The 20,690-nt window shown below is 40.8% G+C and overlaps 1 protein-coding gene and 1 pseudogene across 12 annotated transcripts in view; one reads left to right on the top strand and one right to left on the bottom strand.

The window, feature by feature from the left end:
• The window catches only part of MAP7 (microtubule associated protein 7), a 210,319-nt gene that overhangs the window by 176,085 nt on the left and 13,544 nt on the right, over positions 1-20,690 (top strand). For 7 of the 12 annotated variants that reach the window (XM_050787941.1, XM_050787948.1, XM_050787939.1 and 4 more), the window contains 9 exons: positions 3,598-3,746; positions 9,811-9,923; positions 10,232-10,515; positions 13,491-13,743; positions 15,068-15,239; positions 15,448-15,549; positions 16,223-16,273; positions 16,371-16,428; positions 19,446-19,548. In XM_050787941.1, the coding sequence (XP_050643898.1) occupies positions 3,598-3,746; positions 9,811-9,923; positions 10,232-10,515; positions 13,491-13,743; positions 15,068-15,239; positions 15,448-15,549; positions 16,223-16,273; positions 16,371-16,428; positions 19,446-19,548 (1,285 nt within the window). The remainder of the gene's footprint in view (positions 1-3,597; positions 3,747-9,810; positions 9,924-10,231; positions 10,516-13,490; positions 13,744-15,067; positions 15,240-15,447; positions 15,550-16,222; positions 16,274-16,370; positions 16,429-19,445; positions 19,549-20,690) is intronic. The other 5 variants (XM_050787942.1, XM_050787949.1, XM_050787940.1 and 2 more) reach the window with 1 other exon arrangement.
• LOC126952239 (60S acidic ribosomal protein P1-like) lies at positions 11,743-13,044 on the bottom strand (annotated as a pseudogene).

The following is a 20,690-nucleotide window of genomic DNA, read 5'->3' on the forward strand; positions in this document are numbered from 1 at the left end:
ACCTGTAGTCCCAGCTACTTGGGAGGCTGAGGCAGAAGAATGGCGTGAACCCAGGAAGCAGGGCTTGCAGTGAGCCGAGATCGCGCTACTGCACTCCAGCCTGGGCAACAGAGTGAGACTCCGTCTCAAAACAAACAAACAAAAACGCTTTTCAGTCGTATTTTCTAGCATTTAGCTGGTTTATGACTGTCATGCTTCTGAATCTCCCCTTGTATGCTGTTTCCTGCCTCACAGCTGGGAAATCAGCTGTACTACTTTTGTCATCACTAACTCTTGTCACTTCTTTCACTCTCCATCTAATCTTTTCCAATACCGTTTCCTCATTTTCCAGCCATTCTACTTGCCCATCTTCTCCCCTTCTTTGTTGTTATGCTCAACCAAGGTGCTTTTTTATCTGCAAACCGGCTTTTTATTTTGACACATTTCCATTCTCCTTGTCACAAGTTGATATGTTTCTGTAATTTGTTTCAGTGTGAAAGAGTGCGTAGCCTTTACTTGAGCTGCCTGTTTTGTCAATACATTGCCTGCTTCATTGTCACCAATTTCATCGATACAGCTTATGTTTAATGAACCAGAATTCCTGGGGTTTTTTTAAATTTTCATTTGGAAGTATATATGCAAACATCTCTTCCAATTATCTTGTCAAAACCACATTTTCCATCATTTTTATTTTTCATCTATTGTCCTTGATTATTCTTTCATGTTTTCCCATTTTAGTGTTATTCTTTGACCTCACCATATTCCTAATTGCTACTGGCAAGAAGGTAACCTATAATATGTCCTGTGCTGGGTTACATCAGCAGATTAAACAGCTACTCTTAGCCCTGGGATGTACAGTGATTGTAAACTCCCTGCACAGACAATAGAGTAGTTGAGAGCTGGAACTCCCAGTCTCACACCTCTCATTTGCAGCCACTGCTTTGGGTTGACTTTTCTATACTTTTTCTCCCCAGGACATTCAAAATACAAGTGATTATTAGAGCTCAGGATTAAATAATGTATGTACAATGCTTGGACTAGTACCTGCACATAGTAGGCCCTCAGTAAATGCTAGTATCATATTATCATATTATGCCGTTTTTCTTTTTGCTGTGCTACATTTCAACCACTTGACCTGCATTATCTTTTCTCTGCACCCATTATTTCATACAGAAAATCCTGAATGAGTGAAATTAATGCATACTTATGACCAAGAGTAGGATGAAGTACATATACTGTGGGAGACTTTCTCAAAGACATTTTCATGAGACAGTGTTCACGTTTAATTAACTACTTGGGATATGAAGTGTACTCTGGGAAAAAGTAACTATATACTGTTCTTACTATTTCTTCAGAAGGGCAGATTATTCAAATAATTGATTTGAAGATTTCAGGTTTTTCAGTACTTGCTATTCAGTGCAGCAATGAATTCCATGAAATCCAATACCCTTACAAGAAATTTATGTTTATTTTAGCCAAAAGATGTTCTTTGGACTAAATTTGAGGATGTTTTTCTATGGACTATACTAGCTAGATTTAAGGATATTTTCAACCCATATTTAGTATCACGTCAACACTAAAATAAAGAATAAACCAGAGGCCTGGTGATATTGGCTTACATCCATGATAGCCTCAGGAAATGCTCCATACATACTTCATGAAATTATTTTCCACTTGAGGGAAAAGAAATCATATTTCCGTACTTCATTCCTTTTTCAGTGTCAGACCCATGGCCTCCAAGCAGAGCTGTTTTCTAGGGTTTCTTGATCCTTGAGCAAGGTGAATGGCCTCTGGCTCTGTCCTGGGCAGTGCGTGCCTCCCCCACCCCGATTATTAATCCCCAGAAGTGCCTTGTGCCAGGATGTTATTCCTTAAATGCATTTGATTGACTTGGAAGAATTTTGCATTAGTGAACTCTTTCTTGTCTAGAAAATGCAAATGCCTTGTTGTGGCACTTGAGAAATGATTATTTTCGAAGAGTTTTTCCTGTGATCACAGGCAAAATGACAAAGAGATTCCCTCCCTCACAATACAAATCCTTCCTTCTCCATTAAGGTTGGAAGTAAAGCTTTATATCAGTTTCCAATTAAGACATACATATATTATTTTAAGGAAAACTGAAGAAATGAAAAAGTGTTTTAGTTTATCCTGAAGAAACAGAATTCTGTTTTCAAATGATGGGAAAAGAGAGTGCAGTTTCCAGTCTATTCACTGTCAAGGCTGCAGTGAGCCAAGATGAGATCGTGCCACTGCATCCCAGCCTGGGCAACAGAGTGAGATCCTATCTCAAAACAGAACAAAACCATGCAGTGATAGCCAGAAGATACTGCCAGGCATTTAATGAAAGAGCACATTAATAAAGATGCAATCTGATTGACTTTCTGTCTGTAAATTAAACCCAAATAGCAAATCTTTTTTCAACTCTATAATCCTGAAGTTAAGATCACCCCAAATTTGTCTTGTGAACTTTTGAGTTTTTAATTTATTAATCCTCTTACATTCAGCTGTCATAGTGGTTTCTTTAAAGGGTTGCTACAAAGCCTACAGTTGAGAAGTCCTTTTATAACCATGTCCAAATACATAGTATTCTCTATAATTGTGTTTGTCTTATTTTTGCTAGGAAATAAAATTTCTGAATGAGATCAGAAAATGGACCTTAGAACCTGAATACTCACACTTTTGATGCCTATGCAGTGTTATATGAATTTCCTTAAACCCACTGTTGTTCACAATAACTTGATTCATAACAGTGTTCCTTGGAAGGTAAATGGTCAGAAGCTATGTGGTTTTTCATAAAACATTCCATCTTGAGTAAAACCGTAAAAGTTCTTCATGGTTCAACCTTACATTTGGCGGATCTAACATATTTTTGTTCTATTCAACATTTTAAATAGATATAGCTAATCTCCCCATATGTTCTAATGCTGCTTCCTATGAACCATCAAATGCCTTGGCTTTTGGGAAAACCCAGAAGCATGCATTTGGTTTACCTATAAATAAATAAGACATGTACAGAATATTTTCCTGGAAAAGTATTACTTATCCTTGTGACAAGTCTTAACACCTGGTAAGACTTGTTCACTTAACATTTTTTAAGTTTGGTTGCTGTTTTCCCCTGCTGGCTGTTGAACTTGAATCCTGAAACAGTTGTAGTATATCTTGCTTGCCTGCTTGCACGCTTCCTCTCTTTCCACCTTTTATTCCATCTTAAAGCTAATTTAGGAAAAGTCTGTTTATAAACTACTCTTTACATAAAAATTATCTTTTATCACTAATGTAGTGTTTTTTCCAGAACCATCAGCTAATAGGAATATAAGACCATTGCTCTCCATAATTACTGGATTACTTCTACATCTTTCATTAGTATTTAAAGAGCCAAAGAGCTAACAATATATTCCAGAATTTTTACGTGGACATGCCTTCCTTTTGGAGTCATCATAAATTCATAGGACTGTAAGGACAGTTGAGTATGATGGTTCTGGGCACCTTTAGGTAATAACATCTTCTTCCTACTTTTCTCTCTATCTCTGCTTTGCTCCTTTTCCTGAACCTGCTTTTGGCTTTCTTCAACTGCTCTTCTGGCACTCTTGTGTGTAAAACCAATCACCTGCACCCTAGTTATCCCCATTTGTCCTCGTTCAGCATCTTGCAGCCCCATCATCATGCCCTACAAAGCTGCACACTCTAGAAATTCGATGGATCGACCAAAACTCTTTGTAACACCACCTGAGGGCTCTTCTCGCAGGAGGACCATTCATGGCATAGCGGTGAGTAGCTGTTGGGAGCAGCTGGGCAAGTCTGGGAGCCAGTGCTGTTCCTGTGCAGACTGGACACAACCCTGAGGTGCGGTGTGGGCCTAAGAGGGGGAGACCGCGACATCCACCATCCCATCTCTCCCATTGATCATGAATCTGGCTGGCTGGGCAGTAGTGTCCCCTCACTTCCTCTTCACTTGGGGATTTTCCTCTCCCTAAACATTTGAATTTGAAGACAAAAGCTGTTCTTTGTTCAAGCATATATGAGTGGATGCCCTACCCTGCTGGAGCGTCCATACACGTAAGTGCAATGCCAGAATACTTTCATTTTTGAAAGTAGGAAAACCAAATGGCCTTTGAAGGGGAAGTGGGCTTGGACCACTGCCTTGGCACTTTATTCCAACCATATCCAGAAGCTGGCTGAACTCTAAATGTGGTTCACTCAAAAGCAAGATAAAGAATTTTTATCCTGCTTGGCTAATCCCTGTCAAGGCCCTGTCAAGGGATCTTAAAATATAGTCAAAAAAGTATTTTGAAAACATTAGTCATTTACTAAATCACTAATTCTTAAAAGGCTGTTAGGCTGTGCTATAAACTCAGATTTTGTAAGTGAAAAATATAATTTGTACTTGTTATTACGGGCTGAGGTAATGTTAATTTTCACCATGCTATAAATGCAATGAGGTAATTTGTATGTCTCCAGGAATCTTTCTTCTTCTTTGTTTTAAATCCTGTGTTTATTTGGTATCAGTTGAAAGATACAAACCTTATTCTGTGGTCTTTAGACATTGTACTTTAGTCTTAAAGGACTCACCAGTCAACTAGAAGATCTCATTGCCTCTCTCCAAGATAACAGTATGACCCTTTTAATGAAAGGCTGAAACAATTTCTTAAAATCGTAACTTCCCAGAGCAATTCAGATTTATAAACCTGATGGACACTTAAAAGGATTTTGCTTAAAGGATAATTCAGGGTTGTGAGAGCTTGATGGCTTTGCCTACACCCTGTTTTTCTTTCAAGCTCCATCAGCCTTTCTGGAATCTGTGTTTGATTCATGATTGAGTCAGGCCTCCAACCCTCTAAGCCACAGGTGAAACAATCTTTGATGTCTGGGAAGTTTTAGTTTATTAGTGTTTCAGAGATCCTCCTTAACTGCAGACAAAAAGCCATAGTTAAACAGAACAGCTTGGCCCCAAAGTTGGGGGTACTCACTGGGCAGGGGAAAAGAGCATTCACCATGGAAAAAATATCTTGTTCTGGGTAAAAACAAAAATTAACACTGCTTGAGAGAAGGTTGAGGGCCACCTGTGGCTGACAAGTTAAATGAAAGATGTGTCATCACATGATCCAGAGCCTTGGTTTGTTTTGTTTTTATTACCTTCCTCTTTCTCTGTTTAATCAAGTAGCTGTCTTTTTACCTCTTTACAACCAAGTATTTAGGCAAATACTGCCAGAAAATGACTCAGAGTCATTTATATCCTGGAGCTGCACTGTGGAATTCAGTAGTGACTGGCCACAGTGGTGAGCACTTGGAAAGGGGCTAGTGAAACTGACAAGTTGAATTTTAAGTTTTTAAAAAATGTTTAGTTGTGATTAAAAAAATAAATAAAAATAACATAAAATTTACCATTTTAAACATTCTAAAGTTCAGCAGTGTTAAGTATATTCATATTGAAGTGCTACCAATGTCCAGAACTTTTTAAGTCCTGAAAAACTCAAACTGTATACCCATCAAACAACTCCCCGTTTCTCCCTCCCCTCAACCCCTGGCAGTCACTGTTTTAATTTCTGTTTCTGTGAATTTAGCTACTTTAGAGACCACATAAAAGTGAAATCATGCAGTGTTTGAATTTTTGTGCCTGGCTTATTTCACTTAGCGTAATGTTCTCAAGGTTCATCCTTGTTATAACATATGTCAGAATTTCCTTCCTTTTTAGGGCTGAATAATATTCCATTATATTTGTATACCACATTTTGTTTATCATTTCATGTATTGGTGAACATCTGGGTTGCTTTCACCTCATGGCTATTGTGAATAACACTGCTATGAACATAGGAATATAGATATCTCTAGAGATCCTTCTTTCCATTTCTCTTGATATATAGAGATTGCCGGATCATATAGTAATCCTATTTTCAATTTTTTGAGGAGCCTCTATGCCATTTTCCACAGCAGCTGTATCATTTTACATTTCTACTAACAGTGCACAAAGATTTCTGTATCTCCACATTCTCGCCAACAGTCGTGATCTTGTTTTTTGATAACAGCCATCTTAAGGAATGTGAGGTGATGGTTTGTAGTTTTGGTTTGCATTTATTTAATGATCAGTGATGATGAACGTATTTGCATATGCTTGTTGGCTTTTCATATGGCATCGTTAGAAAAATGGCTATTCAAGTTCTTTGCCTATTTTTTAATGGGGTTGTTTTGTTATTGTTGAATTGTAGAGTTATTTATATATTCTAGTAGTAACCCCTTATTAAATATATGACTTGTAAATACTTTCTCCTATTCCATAGGTTGCCTTTTTACTCTATTGATTGTTTCCTTTGATATATAGAAGTGTTTACGTTTGATGTTGTCCCATTTGTTTATTGTTACTTCATTGCCTGTGCTTTTGGTGTTATATCCAGGAAATCAGTACCAAACACAGTGTCATGAAGCTTTTCACTTACGTTTTCTTCTAGAGGTTTTATAGCTTTAAGTCTTGCATTTAAGTCTTTACTCCATTTTGAGTTAACTTTTGTATATTTTATAAGGTAGGAATCCAACTTCATTCTTTTGCATTTGGATATCCAGTTTTCCCTGCATCATTTGTTGAAGAGAATGTCCTTGTTTCATTGAGTGGCGTTAGCATTTGACCATATACACAAGGGTTTGTTTCTGGGCTCTGGATTCTATTCCATTGGTCTATGTATCTTTTTGTTTTGTTTTGTTTTGTTTTGTTTTGTTTTGTTTAGAGACAGTCTCACTCTGTCACCCATGCTGGAGTGCAGTGGCGCAATCTCAGCTCACTGCAACCTCCGCCTCCCAGGCCCAAGTGATTCTTATGCTCCAGCCCTCTGAATAGCTGGGACTACAGGCATGCACTACCACGCCCATCTAATTTATATATTTTTAGTAGAGACAGGGTTTCACCATGTAGGCCAGGCTGATTTTGAACTCCTGACCTCAAGTGACCCACCCACCTCGACCTCCCCAAATGCAGGGATTACAGACATGAGCTGTAGTGCCCAGTCCCATATATCTATATGTCTTGATACCATTACCACAGTACTGATCACTGTAGCTTTTTACCAATTGAGTATCTCTAATTCAAAAAAACAAAATACAGAATGCTCCAAAATGTGAAACTTTTCGAGTACCAACATGACACTCAAAGGAGATGCTCATTGGAGCATCTCAGATTTCCAGTTTTATGAATTAAGGCTGCTAAAGCAGTAAGTGTTAATGCAAGTATTCCAAAATCTGAAATCTGACACACTGTAATCCCAATCATTTTGGATAAGGGATACTCAACCTGTAATATGTTGTGAAATCAGGAAATGTAAGAACTCCGACTTTGTTCTTTTTCAAGATTATTTTGGTTCTTCAGGGTCCTTTGAAATTTTCTGTGAATTTTGGGTCGAATTTTTATATTTCTACAAAAATAAAAATTATATTGGGATTTCAATAGGGAATGCATGGAATCTGTGGATCGCTTTTGGTAGTAGTGACATCCTAACAGTATTAAATCTTCTTATCCCTGCACACAGGACTTCCTTCCGTTTATTTGTGTTGTCTTTAATTTCTTTCAGCACTATCTTCTAGTTTTCAGTATGCAGGTCTTTAGCCTCCTTTGTTAAGTTCACTCCTAAGTGCTTTATTCCTTTGGATGTTATAGGAAATGGAGTTGTTTTTCAAATTTCCTTTTCTATTTTACTTAATTTGAATTAATTTAGATTTAAATTCAAATAGGCAAATGTGGTTAGTGGCTAGATTTAGAACATCATCGTATCAGAAAGTTCTATTAAACAGCACTGCCTTAAAGTATCTGTCAGTGAATCGTCTCTCTTGGAGGATATTTATACTGTATTCTAAACTACCTTAATTACAAAATTAAAGTCTTTTTCCTGCTGATATGTTGCCCAGGCCATTGACTTGCTGAGCATGTGCTCCCCCTCAGCATTGTGGAAAGTATTAATAGGAAAGATGATTGTATAGATGGTGGGCTATTAACTCAGATCAGGATGAGAATCAGGAGTGCCTTTACATGTCTGGTACCCAAATGGGTGGTTGGATATAAGAGTAACAAAAGGACTGAAAGAGTTAAAAAAGAAAAGAAAAAAACTCCCTGGTTGGGAGGGTGTTAAGTATTGAGTGTTTTTCCAAACCATTCCTCCTCTGCTCACCTACCCCTAGGTGATTAAAGGAGATCACTTTTGAAAAAGAAAGAAACAATTGGTTCAAAGGCACTGTAATCCTAGGATTATGTACCTTTATATAGGTTCATTCCCTGATCCCTGTATTATCAAGGCACAGATAATAATCCCCAACCCCCCCGCCACATCAAAAATTGTCCCTCTTGAACCTTTTTCCCATTTAGATCACCCATTCATCTGATTTCAGCCAAATCAAAATGTTTTGAGAAAAAGAAAAAGAAGGGCTACTTGAGGTGCTTAACCCCAGTCTCCCCTGGGAAAAGCCCTGGGCCTGCCACCCTGTACACCAGCCAGGAGCACCCCATATGGTGGCTGCAACTTTTGATACCCAAAGCCCACAGCAGCTCTGTGAGGCCCCACCTCCTACTTTTGGGGACTAAAATGGGAGAAATTGTGATTGAGCAGCTGGAAATGATGGAGAGCTGGCACACACTTGTGAAGCTCTTCTCTGCCTCTTTCTTCTTTTTTTCTGTTTAGAAATCCCAGGGAGACAATGAGCATTATTTGACACTTAGATGTTTTTGCTTCTCTGATAACCCAGTCCATCAACTAGGGTGCTATTAAGGAAAATGGAGGGAAGCAATTAAAAGGGACACTGAGGGGAATAAAAGGGAAAGGAAGGAAGAGAGGAACTGATGCTTGAGCCAGGCAGAAAAGGAGAGAAGAAAAGGTACACTACTAGTTCATGTCACCTGGGGCTAGATAATACTCTGCCCCTTCCCATGCATGCTTGCAGTCTGCCCTCCTGACAGGTGTTCACCTAGGTGCCTCCAGCACGTGCCCCTCCTACCATTGTCAGGTTTCAGATACTTGGAAAGGGTCTGTTTTGCTCTGTACAATTTTTGTTTGTTTTGGTCTCGATTGACTTTAGAGTAGTAGAACACTTCTCTTGGCTTCCCTTTGCCCATTTTGACTGAGGAAAGTGTCATCTCTCTAGCTGAATTCCTAGTTGGCAGTCAGGGAGGCGTGATGTTTTGGCCCACCTTCAGATTTCAGTTTATTCCTGGTAAGGAAGAGCAAAAAAAATAAATAAATAGCTGAAATTCCTCACTGTAAACCTGACTTTTCTTCAGAATCACCTATTGTATCCGTTATCTATTGCTGCAAGAGGACACTAGGTGAGGAAGGACTTGATTCCATTATAAAACATCAATATAAAAGAAAAATGAGTTTATATCTAATATAGCAGGCATATAATTTTTTTTAAAGACTGAGATACAGTATGTTTGGGGGGAAAATGCTAAGAATTAAAAAGAAAAAGATGTGTTTTAATTCAAAGTTTTTTAAAAATGGAAGTAACATTTGACATTTGTGTGGGATAAACCTGATTGGGAGGTTTTGCTTCAGGTAATGAATTTTAGACACAAAGTATAGGTTCTTTCTAAAAGTATGTATATACATATGCTTTTTGACAAACATGACTCCAGATCACACATCCGGAACCACCTTATTAGTGTCACATTGTGTTAATTCAGTTATACTGTTCAGTGTTAAGCTAACAAGGGCCTTTTGTTGAGATGGAATGGGTATATGTGACATAGCTGAGAAAATTCCTTAAAAGGCATTCAATGGTTTCTAGCTCCACTGTTGAGTATTGTGAATGTGGTTGCCTCGCTCATGGAAAAATCTAACTATTGAGTTTCTCTGAACTTAGGGCTATAAAAAAGAAAGAGAGAGAGAAAATGTACCCTTCCTCACATCTGGCACCCGAAGGGCTGTATCTCCATCTAATCCCAAAGCAAGACCGCCAGCTCCCTCCCGACTTTGGTAAGTGAAATATAAGTGGCTGGCTGGGTTGTTCCATGTTAGAGAATTAGTAGCTCGCTCTTCTGAAAGTGAACTGTTCTTCTCATGCTGTTTGGCTTTGACTTAGGGAATAACATTCTTCCTGAAAGGAAAGGAAAAAGAGAAATTGGAATGGTTCCCTAAAGCAACTCTATTTCTGCATCTACCACATAAAAAACAAATACACTGAGCTAAATATCTGCATTCTCTTCCATCGAGTCGTGTTCTAGGTTCTGGCAAGCCTATTCTCATGTGTCCCCTTCTGTCTGCCTTGTTTGTTTGTGGCCCAGGCTTCCGTCCAAGTCTCTTCCTCATTTGCCTGGCACACCCAGACCGACATCCTCCTTGCCACCCGGCTCAGTCAAAGCTGCTCCTGCTCAGGTCCGGCCCCCATCCCCCGGCAACATCCGCCCTGTCAAGAGGGAAGTCAGAGTGGAGCCTGAGAAAAAAGACCCTGAGAAGGAACCTCAGAAAGTTGCCAATGAGCCCTCACTAAAGGGAAGAGCACCTTTAGTGAAGGTAGAAGAAGCCACAGTTGAAGAGGGGAAACCTGCTGAACCAGAAGCTGGCCCTGGTAAGAGCGAAGTCACCTGTGGTGCGGGTGCTCTCTCTTTTTCTCCTGCACTGCTTTGATGAAGCTTTTTTTGTTTTCCTTTTCTTCTCTTATTGGAGACTTGGAAATTTTACTCTAAGGTTAAGTTTAACACCTTTCCTTAAGTATAATAGTTTAACTTAGCGTTGCTTAAAAATAGTTTAAAAAAAAAAAAAGAAAAAAAAACCTGGCAACACTATTCCTGTGCATCCTGGAGTTTAAGGACCCCTGGCATAGCCTGTGTGCTTGACAGAAGTCAGAATTTTTTCCAGACACTGGTTTTTCACCTCTGCCAGGGTAACCAGATGCTATTTAGAAATGTAAAATCACCTGGAGCTAGTTCAATATTTCTAGTTGAAAATTGTCTTCATCCAAAGTTTTCTACTTAAGATTGATTTGAAGATACAGGGTGGGGCAAGAAAGAGGAGATGATTCAAGACAGGTGAAGATGGTAGAGGAAGGAGGAGTCCAGTGTTTGCTTCCATGGAAAAGGAGAGAAGGGCCATAGAGCATCATAATAGCCATGAAAAAAATCTGTGGAAGCAGAAATAGAAATGTAAATCTCAAATCATACATCCAAAAGCCTATGGTTAGAACCACAACATGTGAATTCTCAGTGCTTTTATTGGCTGAGTTCATTCCATAAAATGTGTTCAGAGCACCTGCATCAAAATTACCTGTTGTATTCATTACCTATTGCTGCATAATGAATTAGCAGCATAAAACAACAAACATTTCTCATATCACATGGATTCTTGGGTCAGGAATTTGGCAGCAGTGCAGCTGGGTGGTTCCTGCTCAGGACCACTCATGAGATTGCAGTCAAGCTGTCCACTAGAGCTGCAGTCATCTCAAGACTCAACCAGAGCTGGAAGGTGGCTTACACACAAGGCTGGGGGCAGGTGGCCTCAGCTTCTCCACACATGGACCACTCCATGTTATTGGTGAATGTCCTCATCTGTCTCCTTGCTCTGCTGGCTTCTGCCAGAGTGAGTGACCTGGAAGAGAGAATGAGGAGGAATCTATAATGTCTCTTATGACCCAGTCTCAGAAGTTGCACACCAATGTTTCTGTCACATTCTGTTAAGTAGAAGCAAGTCACTAGGTGGGACTCACACTCAAAGAGAAACACAGTCTCCACCTTTTGAAGAGAGAGTTTTCGAAGAATTTAAGAGTTCAGCTTTTTATTGAACTTGTTACAAAAGAGGTTTAGTCAAAAAGACCAAAGCCCATAGCCTCCTCGGGCTCCTCAGACTCTCTTTTCTTTGCTTCTGTTTCTTCTCTTCAGCTGGAACAGCATTGGTGGAGGAGGCAGGACCTCCTGCTGGTGCAGGTCCACAAGCTCCTCCATTGCAGATGAGGCTCCGCATGTCAACATTGGCCAGGGCTTTTGAAAACAAGCCAGTCCAAAAAGGTTCAACATTTACACCAGCTACTTTAATGAGGGCATTGATCTTATCCTCCTTGATGGTCACCTCACCCTCATGCAGAATGAAGGTCAAGCCTCATGCACAATGCAGGCGAGCTCAGAAACAGAGGCCGTGGGGCTGGCACTGCCCGGCAAGGTGCTAGTTGCCAGATGGAGTGAGGGTCCCACTTCAGCATGGCCCTAGATTCCTCAGAGGGACTGAGTGCAGCTTGGCAGCAGCTGAGGAAAACTGGAAATATTTTTAAACCACCACATCTATAATGTTTTGACATACAGACCCTTGACTTTACCTCAGACTTACTAAGTCAGAATATGTAGTGGTGGATATGAGGACTTGAAAGACACTAAGCTTGTCAGTTGACTCCTAAACATGGTTGCCAGATAGAACACAGGGTGGCCAGTTAAATCTGGCAATGCTATTCCTGTGAATTCTGGAGTTTAAGGACCCCTGGCGTAGCCTGTGTGCTTGATAAAGTCAGAATTTTTTCCAGAAGGCCCACTGGTTCTCACCTCTGCCAGCCTAACCAGATGCTATTTAGAAATTTAAAACCACCTGGAGCTGGGAATTCAATATTTCTAGTTGAGAATTGTCTTCATTCAAAAGTGTTCTACTTAAGACTGAATTTGAAGATAGAGGGTGGGGCAAAGAAAGATGATTCAAAACAGGTGAAAATGTTAGAAAAAGGAGAAGTCCAGTGTTTGTTTCCATGGAAAAAGGAAGGAAAGAAGGGCTATAGAGCATCATGATGGCCGAGAAAAGTCTGTGGGAGCAGACGTAGAAATGTGACTCTTGAAAGGAGGGGCTGGAGCAGCCAGGGGCCAGAGCTTGCACTTGCTGGTGCCTTGCTCACTGTGTTGCCGAATTGTGAGTGCCTGTGTGGGGCTTCTGGGGCACCAGCTCTCTAGGTCATCTTCATAAATCTGAGTAAGACTAGAGAACTTCTGCTCCCATCTTGCATCTTGGCAGCCTGGGATATATAAGCAGAATGAGCACCGGCTCCCAAAGAGGCCCTGAGCTCCTCCCATCTCAGACCTAGAGACAGCTCCGGGGAGACAAAAGGGTCCTCTTCATAGGGTGTCATCTTCCCAGTCTGAATCTGGACTCATGGCATGGATGCTGAGGATGCTGCTCTAGTAATGAATGGTTACCAAAGAGTAGGAATTTTCAAATGCAATAAAAGACAAATGGATGATCTCATCTTCTTTTTGCTCAGTGTATAACTCCCCACAGACTAACATGAGGCTCTGTACACATTCAATATATGTTAACTGATTTAACTGGTATAAAAATAAGACTTGGTGACAGAGTATTAGCTTTGTTGGATGTCTCACTTACACATACTGATTTTTTTATCTGTTGCTTGGTTACAGATAGAACACAGTGAAACTGTGAGAACACACAGTAATAAACATTCCCTTTTCTTTTATAATGGTAAATTCTAGGCCTTGGATGTGGGCAATGCTAGTTTTGATTTTGTTCTTTGGATTTTGTTTCCAATTGGTTTTCTCCTTGTACCTGTTTGTGCAGCTGCTCCAGCCACGGCCCCAGTTCCAGTCACGGCCCCAGCTCCAGCCTCGGCCCCAGCTCCAGCCCTGGTCCCCACCCCAGCCATGGTCTCAGCCCCATCATCCACTGTGATTGCTAGTGCTTCTCCTAAGACTTCTGCAGGTACCACCAACCCAGAGGAGGCCACAAGGCTGCTAGCTGAGAAGAGGCGGCTGGCCCGAGAGCAGAGAGAAAAGGAAGAAAGGGAGAGGAAGGAGCAAGAAGAACTTGAAAGGTAAAGGGGAGACATTGCTCCACACCATGGTGTCAGTGATGTCAGTGACACTTGGATTAACTCAACACCCCTCTGAGAGGCAGGAGGTGATAATACTGATGAAAGTGAATGGATTAGTTCTTTCAGGATTACTGTTACCTATTTTTCCTGTGACTACTAAGTGGTTTGTTTTTTAAATCACATTTTTCTTCTTCTTCTTTCTTCTTTCTTCTTCTTTTTCTTCTTCTTTCTTCTTGTTTTCTTTTTTTTTTAAATAGAAATGGTGTGTCACTATATTGCCCAGGCTGGTCTCAAACTCTTGGGCTCAAGGGATCCTCCCACCCGAACCTCCCAAAGTGCTGAGATTACAGGCATGAGCCACCATTCCCAGCCACGTTTTCTTATTTTAATGACAGTGCAACAACATTGATGGAGAAAGGTTTAAAGAAAAAATCCATAATCACATCAATTTTCAGTAATTGTGTACATTTTGGGTGGTCCTTTCTAGTTTCTCAACAGTATGGGAGTGTGTGTATACATATATATACATATACATATTTACATAATTATAACCACAGCAGAGGTACAATTGTACAGTCTGCTTTTTTACTTAACACATCTCCGATCTCCAGGTTTCCGCTTTGTCTTTGTAATTATCACATTAAGGCTGCATAATAAGGGTTCATGTTTTCTCCTTTCCAGATAAATCTCCTCTCAGAGGGTAGCCAGGTGGGATCTTGACATGCCCCGTGATTGCCTGCCAGGCAGTATCCCAGACAGTTTGTTCAATTGGTCATCTTCTGGGCCTGATAAGACTAATGTCAATATAATTGTTCTTCAGACGAACACAACTGTACCCTGGGGAAGGATCTCATGCCCCCGCTGGGCCGCCATCTTGGCCATGCCCTGCCTTTGGCTCCAACAGGGAGCTTACGTGGCTGTCTTCCTCCTGTCCAGTGACAGAACACTATGACCCTTATTTATTTACAAAGATTTCCTTTGACGGGGGTGCTTCAAATTCATTACTAAGAAGTCACATTATTTGAATTAAACAAATCAGAGCCTTTAAAAATAGTTAAATTCCTTCCAAAAAGCCAGCCCTCCCCAAGATACTGGTGGTTACATGTTGCTTCTGTTTAGCACGGACTGCAATGCAGCTGGCAAGGGGGGAGGAAGACTAAGGGTGGCTTCGCGTTTTGTCCCTTAACAGTGCTGAAGGCATCCAGTGGGGATTTTTCTACTGGACATCTGAAGGACCCGCCCTACAGAATCACCCACGCAGGCCTCGCTTCAAAGATTTCTCCTCAGGTGTCTTTGGTTTTGTTTTTGTGTTGTCTTTTTCCAGACAAAAGAAAGAGGAATTGGCTCAACGGGTGGCCGAAGAGAGGACTCGCCGTGAGGAGGAGTCGCGCCGGCTGGAAGCTGAGCAGGCCCGGGAGAAGGAGGAGCAGCTGCGGCGGCAGACGGAGGAGCGGGCGCTGCGCGAGCGGGAGGAGGCGGAGCGCGCCCAGAGGCAGGTGCGGCTGCACCCCGCCCCGCCCCTCCCCGTCCGGATCCCGCAGGGAGACGCCCCAGCCGGGCAGAGGAGGGTGCGGACTAGACTGCCAGTGCTCCTGCTTCCGCACTTCCTCCATCCGCCACCTCGCCCCCACCTCCGGGCGCCCCCTGGGAGATCTGGGCAGCCCGCCTCTTTGTCAGAGGCAGACGCCGACCTTCTGTTTTCAGAAAGAAGAAGAAGCTCGCGTTCGTGAAGAAGCAGAGAGAGCCCGGCAAGAACGAGAGAAGCATTTCCAGAGAGAAGAGCTGGAGCGCTTGGAGAGAAAGAAGGTAGCTGCGTCTTAGCACAGAGGCTCGGGACGCGAACTTGCACCCTCTAAGACCCAGAGACTAGCCCTGGCCGTTGGAAAACATGCCTTCTACCCTCGCCACATAAACTAGTAGCCCCCTCAGTGATAACAGTCTCCTGCAAAGAGATCTCTCTCAATGTTTTAGCTCTCACCAAAAAGCAGTTAATTCCACTTCATATAGCTTAAGGCAGTCCAACTTTCTTGGATAACTCCAATTAAGACAAAGCAGCACGGCTGGGCGGGTGGCTCACGTCTGTAATCCCAGCACTTTGGGAGGCCACGGCAGGCGGATCACTGAAGTCAGGAGTTCGAGACCAGCCTGGCCAACATGGTGAAACCCTGTCTTTACTAAAAATACAAAAATTAGCTAGGCGCGGTGGTGGGCACCTGTGATCCCAGCTACTTGGGAGGCTGAGGCAGCAGAATCGCTTGCGCCCAGGAGGCGGAGGCTGCAGTGAACTGAGAGCTTGCCACACGGCACTCCAGCCTGGGTGACGGGGCAAGACTCCATCTCAAAAAAAAAAAAAGTGTATATTATATTTTTCCAAAATAACAGACCGTTTTAAATAATCTATTTATTTCATCAGTTAAATGTGCCAGGCTGGCTTTTTTTCTGTGTCTGATCTTCTTGCTCAATTCTTCCTTTCCTATAGCGACTTGAGGAGATTATGAAAAGAACCAGGAGGACAGAAGCTACAGATAAGGTATTGACATGGCCGTTTTCTGACTATTTTTGTATGCTTTTTTCATTTTCACTTATAACTCTAATTTTTAAAAGTCCTCTATTTTTCTTCTTGGTAGAAAACCAGTGATCAGAGAAATGGCGATATAGCCAAGGGAACTCTCACCGGAGGAACAGGTATATCTGTCAATGAACTCAAATCAATTTATATATAAAATGTTTGAAATGACTCTCCAGGGGTGAAGATATTCAGGAATTGATGGAGGGAAAAAATTTCCAGTACTTACAGACTCACAGACGCTTAGGGGTCTGTCATCGAGTCCTTCCTCTTATGTAAAACTGTCTAGTGTTTCTGCCAGATACTTTTCACATTTGTTTATACTCTAATGGGTCGCTTGATATTTTAAATCATCTTATGTAATACATATTTATGCATATATGTATATATACTTAATACGTATATGTGTATACACACACATACTTTTAGAAGAATTTCCTTTGAGTTTAAAAACTAAATTTCATTTATCACCTACTATCTGCTCAAGTAGTATATATTTATATTTCCTCTTAAGAAAAGACTTTAAATTTACACATTTGACAACTTATAGGCAGTTCTCAGAAAAAGGATTTAAATGTTATTCCTGTTCAATCTGACTTCAAAATAAAGTTAAAAAATTGTTGAAATTATTATTTTTTAATTGACAAATAATAGTTGTATATATTCTTGGGGTACGTAGTGATATTTCCGTACATATACAGTGATCTTGAAATTTCATTAGAGTTACTTATATGCCATTGGCTTTGGAAAGAGATTATTGATTTTTTTTTGGAGATTATAAGTCAAATGTATTTTAAATAAAAGTGAAATTAACCTTAGTACTCAGATTAGATGAATAATAAGTGCCCTTTTTGTATCAGGTACATCTTTCATACATAATTCCTACTGCTGCCTTGTGAAGTGGTTACTTTGCTTTGTCTTCAAGTCAACGAGCATTTTTGAAGCTCTTCTATGTGCCAGGCCGTGTCATAGGGCTGGGATTCAGTGTGAACAAATAGGCAAGGTCCCTCTACCTACAGGGGCACTCAGGGCCAATGACAGGCCAGGCTCATCCAGCTGGGGCCCAGGTCCCCCAGCTCCTGGTTCTGCTCCTTCAGTGATCCCTCATGGTCTTCATGATTGTACATGCATGTGGTTAGTAGATAGCTCATCATTGTCTTCCTCTTTCCTCATGTGTGATATCAATATGAAAAGAAAAGACCAGAGGTACTGCAGTTTTCTTTTTCTGTTTACAAACAAAAGCAAAGGCTGGAATACCTTTGGCTCAAAGATCAAATCCAGTGGTTTATGTGACAGAACATTGCCTATAAACATTAAGGATTTTCAAATGTAAAGTATTGTTGGTATTTTGGGACTTAGTTTTATTTCAATAGAAGCTATTTTGGTTCTGTATGTCATAATTCCTTTATAGGAGTTTTCATGCTCTTTTAAAGATGCCCTAATGTATGTATGTGTATGTTTGGAGAATAGTCCTAATGGTTGTATATTATAACCCCATTGCATTTTTAACAGGCTGTCTTCAAGAATATTGTAATAGACACAGGCTATAAGCAGGCATAGTATCCAGTGAGTTGTTAGAGTGATCAATTTAGGCTGTAAGTTGCACCAGCTCAGGATTATTTGAGGGGCTAATGCTGTAGTTTGTGCCTGGCCAGTCTCCTTGTTGGTTTGTTTTCATTTTCCCTCTTCCTGCCGTTTCCTTATCTATTCTTTCAGTATTCTTTGTAAATCAATCCAAGAATGAACAAAGGCAAGAGGGAAGGTGAAACTTACTGATTGGCATAGCTGTGTTTGTCAACACTCACATAAATTTGATTTGAGTTAAAACTGCTAAAAGGAGGCTTGAGGATTAACTGTGCCTAACAAATATTCACCTTCTCCCAGTTCCACATCTGATTGAGGGCTGACTGGTGTTACCAGTGCTACAAAGAGAATTCTGAGGTGGGTAAGCAAGCAGGCGAGTTTACAGATCTGTCAGATGTTTTCTCAGGGGCTGCCTGTCACCAGCTTTGCAAATTTGGGCAAGTTTGAAATTATCACTTACTTTTCTGCCTTAGTTATGAGATCTCTTGTACCTCTGGAAGCTTTACTGAATTTGTGCCAGGTTGTAAAATAACACTGTCTTGGAATTATTTCAGGCGTGAGGTAGCTCACACCTATAATCCCAACACTTTGGGAGGCTGAGGCAGGAGGATCATTTGAGCCCAGGAGTTCAAGACTGGGCAACATATCAAGACCCTGTCTTTACAAATAATTTTTTTTTAATTAGCTGGGCATGTTGGCATGCACTTGTGGTTCCAGCTACTTGGGAGGCTGAAACAGGAGGATTGCCTAAGCCCAGGAGGTCGAGGCTGTAGTGAGCCATGATCACACCACTGCACTGCAGCCTGGGTGACAGAATGAGACCCTTTCTCAAAAAAAGCAGGGGACAAGGGGGTGAGGGGTAGGAATTATTTCAGTTATTCCCCCACATCAAGCTGAAACCATAATCTACCACAGATATATCTGAAACTCCGGCCTGTATAAAGGTTTACAAGTAACCCTGTCCTGTATTTTAGAGGCAGTCATCAATACTGTTAGCTTAAAGTGGGCTGCAACATTAAGCTTTGAATAATGAGGTGGAATGGTTAGGTATAGTACACTGCCTTCCATTCGTGAAATCCTCATCATTCTAAGTGTGCATAGGACTAAACTGAGTTTTCAAAAATATTTTTAACACTTATGGTGTTCCATGGTGATTTGCTCTGAATCCTTCATAAAGATATTCAGTATCAGCTTGATCAAGTCAGCTTACTGCTATCTTTACCAGTTGCTTTGGTTTCAATATTACATACTTTCTGTAACTTTAGTGCAAGGAAAGATAATAATACTTATTTTAGCCCTTCCAACGTGCCAGGCACTGTTCTAAGTCCTTTACATGTATTAATATTAATCCATTTAATTCTAACAGCCTATTAAGTAGGTACTATTACTAATGAGGAAACTAAGGCACAAAGAGTTTAAGTGATGTGCCCGAGGTCTCCCAAATGGTAAGTAGCAGAGCCAGGACATAAATCAAGACATTCTGGCTCTTGGAGGTTAGGTCTAATAAAAGAACGTTAATAACCCTTTGTTCTGTCTCCTTTGCTATGCCCAGAGGTATCTGCACTTCCATGTACGACAAACGCTCCGGGAAATGGAGAGCCGGTAGGCAGCCCACATGTGGTTACCTCACACCAATCAAAAGTGACAGTGGAGAGGTGAGTTTTCACTGACATTCGCTGAAGTAAAACATTATCGTTTTTACCCACCAGCTCCAGCAGAATTTCAAAGTCTTAACATTAAGATTTATTATTTTGGGGGACTTCATTGATTTTTGGTTGAGCTAGTAATTTTGTACTCCAAGAAAGTGGAAATATCTTTTTTCCTGAGTCATTAAATGTGTTGGTGAGGTTTTAGTGTGACCGTTCCAAGAATATTGCAAGTGGCCAAGTGCAGGGCTCACTCCTGTAATCCCAACACTTTGGGAGGCCAGGGAGGGAGCATTACTTAAGGCTGAGAGTTCTAGACCAGCCTGGGCAACATAGCAGAACACCATCTCTGCAAAAAAATAGAAAAACTAGCCAGACGTGATAGTGTGTGCTTGTAGTCCCACCTTGGGAGGCTGAGTTAGGAAGATTGCATGAGCCCAGGAGGTCAAGGATGCAGTGAGCCAAACTCCTGCTGCTGCAGTCCAGCCTGGGTAACAGAGTGAGACCCTGTCTCAAAAAACAAAACAAAAAACCAGTAATAATCGGTTAGTTTTATTTGTATATATTTAGCCCGATCTGAACCATATCCACATTCTTTAATGGTATATAACAGTTGCATTTTAGCCGTGCATAATATTACAGTGACTTACATGTTTGTTCTATATAGAAGTCATGTAGATGTCAGACTTCTTACATTATTAATAACAGAGCTTCTTATTGAAGAACCAGACAACTGCTAACAACAGCCTAGAAAAGAGTGTGGATTTAAGAAAGATGGCCTTTCTCTTTCCTTGTAATTATATCAACAGCATCTTATGAACATTTTCAAAAATGAAAAATAAGGGTAATCGTAGCCTGTACCTAAAAATCCAATCAGAGAGAACTTGCAGAAATATTTTTAATAATGTTCAAAAAAATTTAGCTATGACTTTTTAAATTTGGGAAATCTACTTAATGTATGAGTCTTCCTGTCTTTAATGCCATTCTTTGCTACCAACAGACAATTGAAGGTCCTCAAATTATTTTCTTAATCTAAAAACACATAATTGTTTCGTGGCTTTTGGCCAAGATAAGTACAAAAACACAGACACTACATCACATTTTATAATGTAGTGGACAGCAATTAAAAGGTAAGTCACCCTACTATTGTG

The sequence above is a fragment of the Macaca thibetana genome, chromosome 4, assembly GCF_024542745.1.
Source record: "Macaca thibetana thibetana isolate TM-01 chromosome 4, ASM2454274v1, whole genome shotgun sequence".
Taxonomy (NCBI): Eukaryota; Metazoa; Chordata; class Mammalia; order Primates; family Cercopithecidae; genus Macaca; species Macaca thibetana.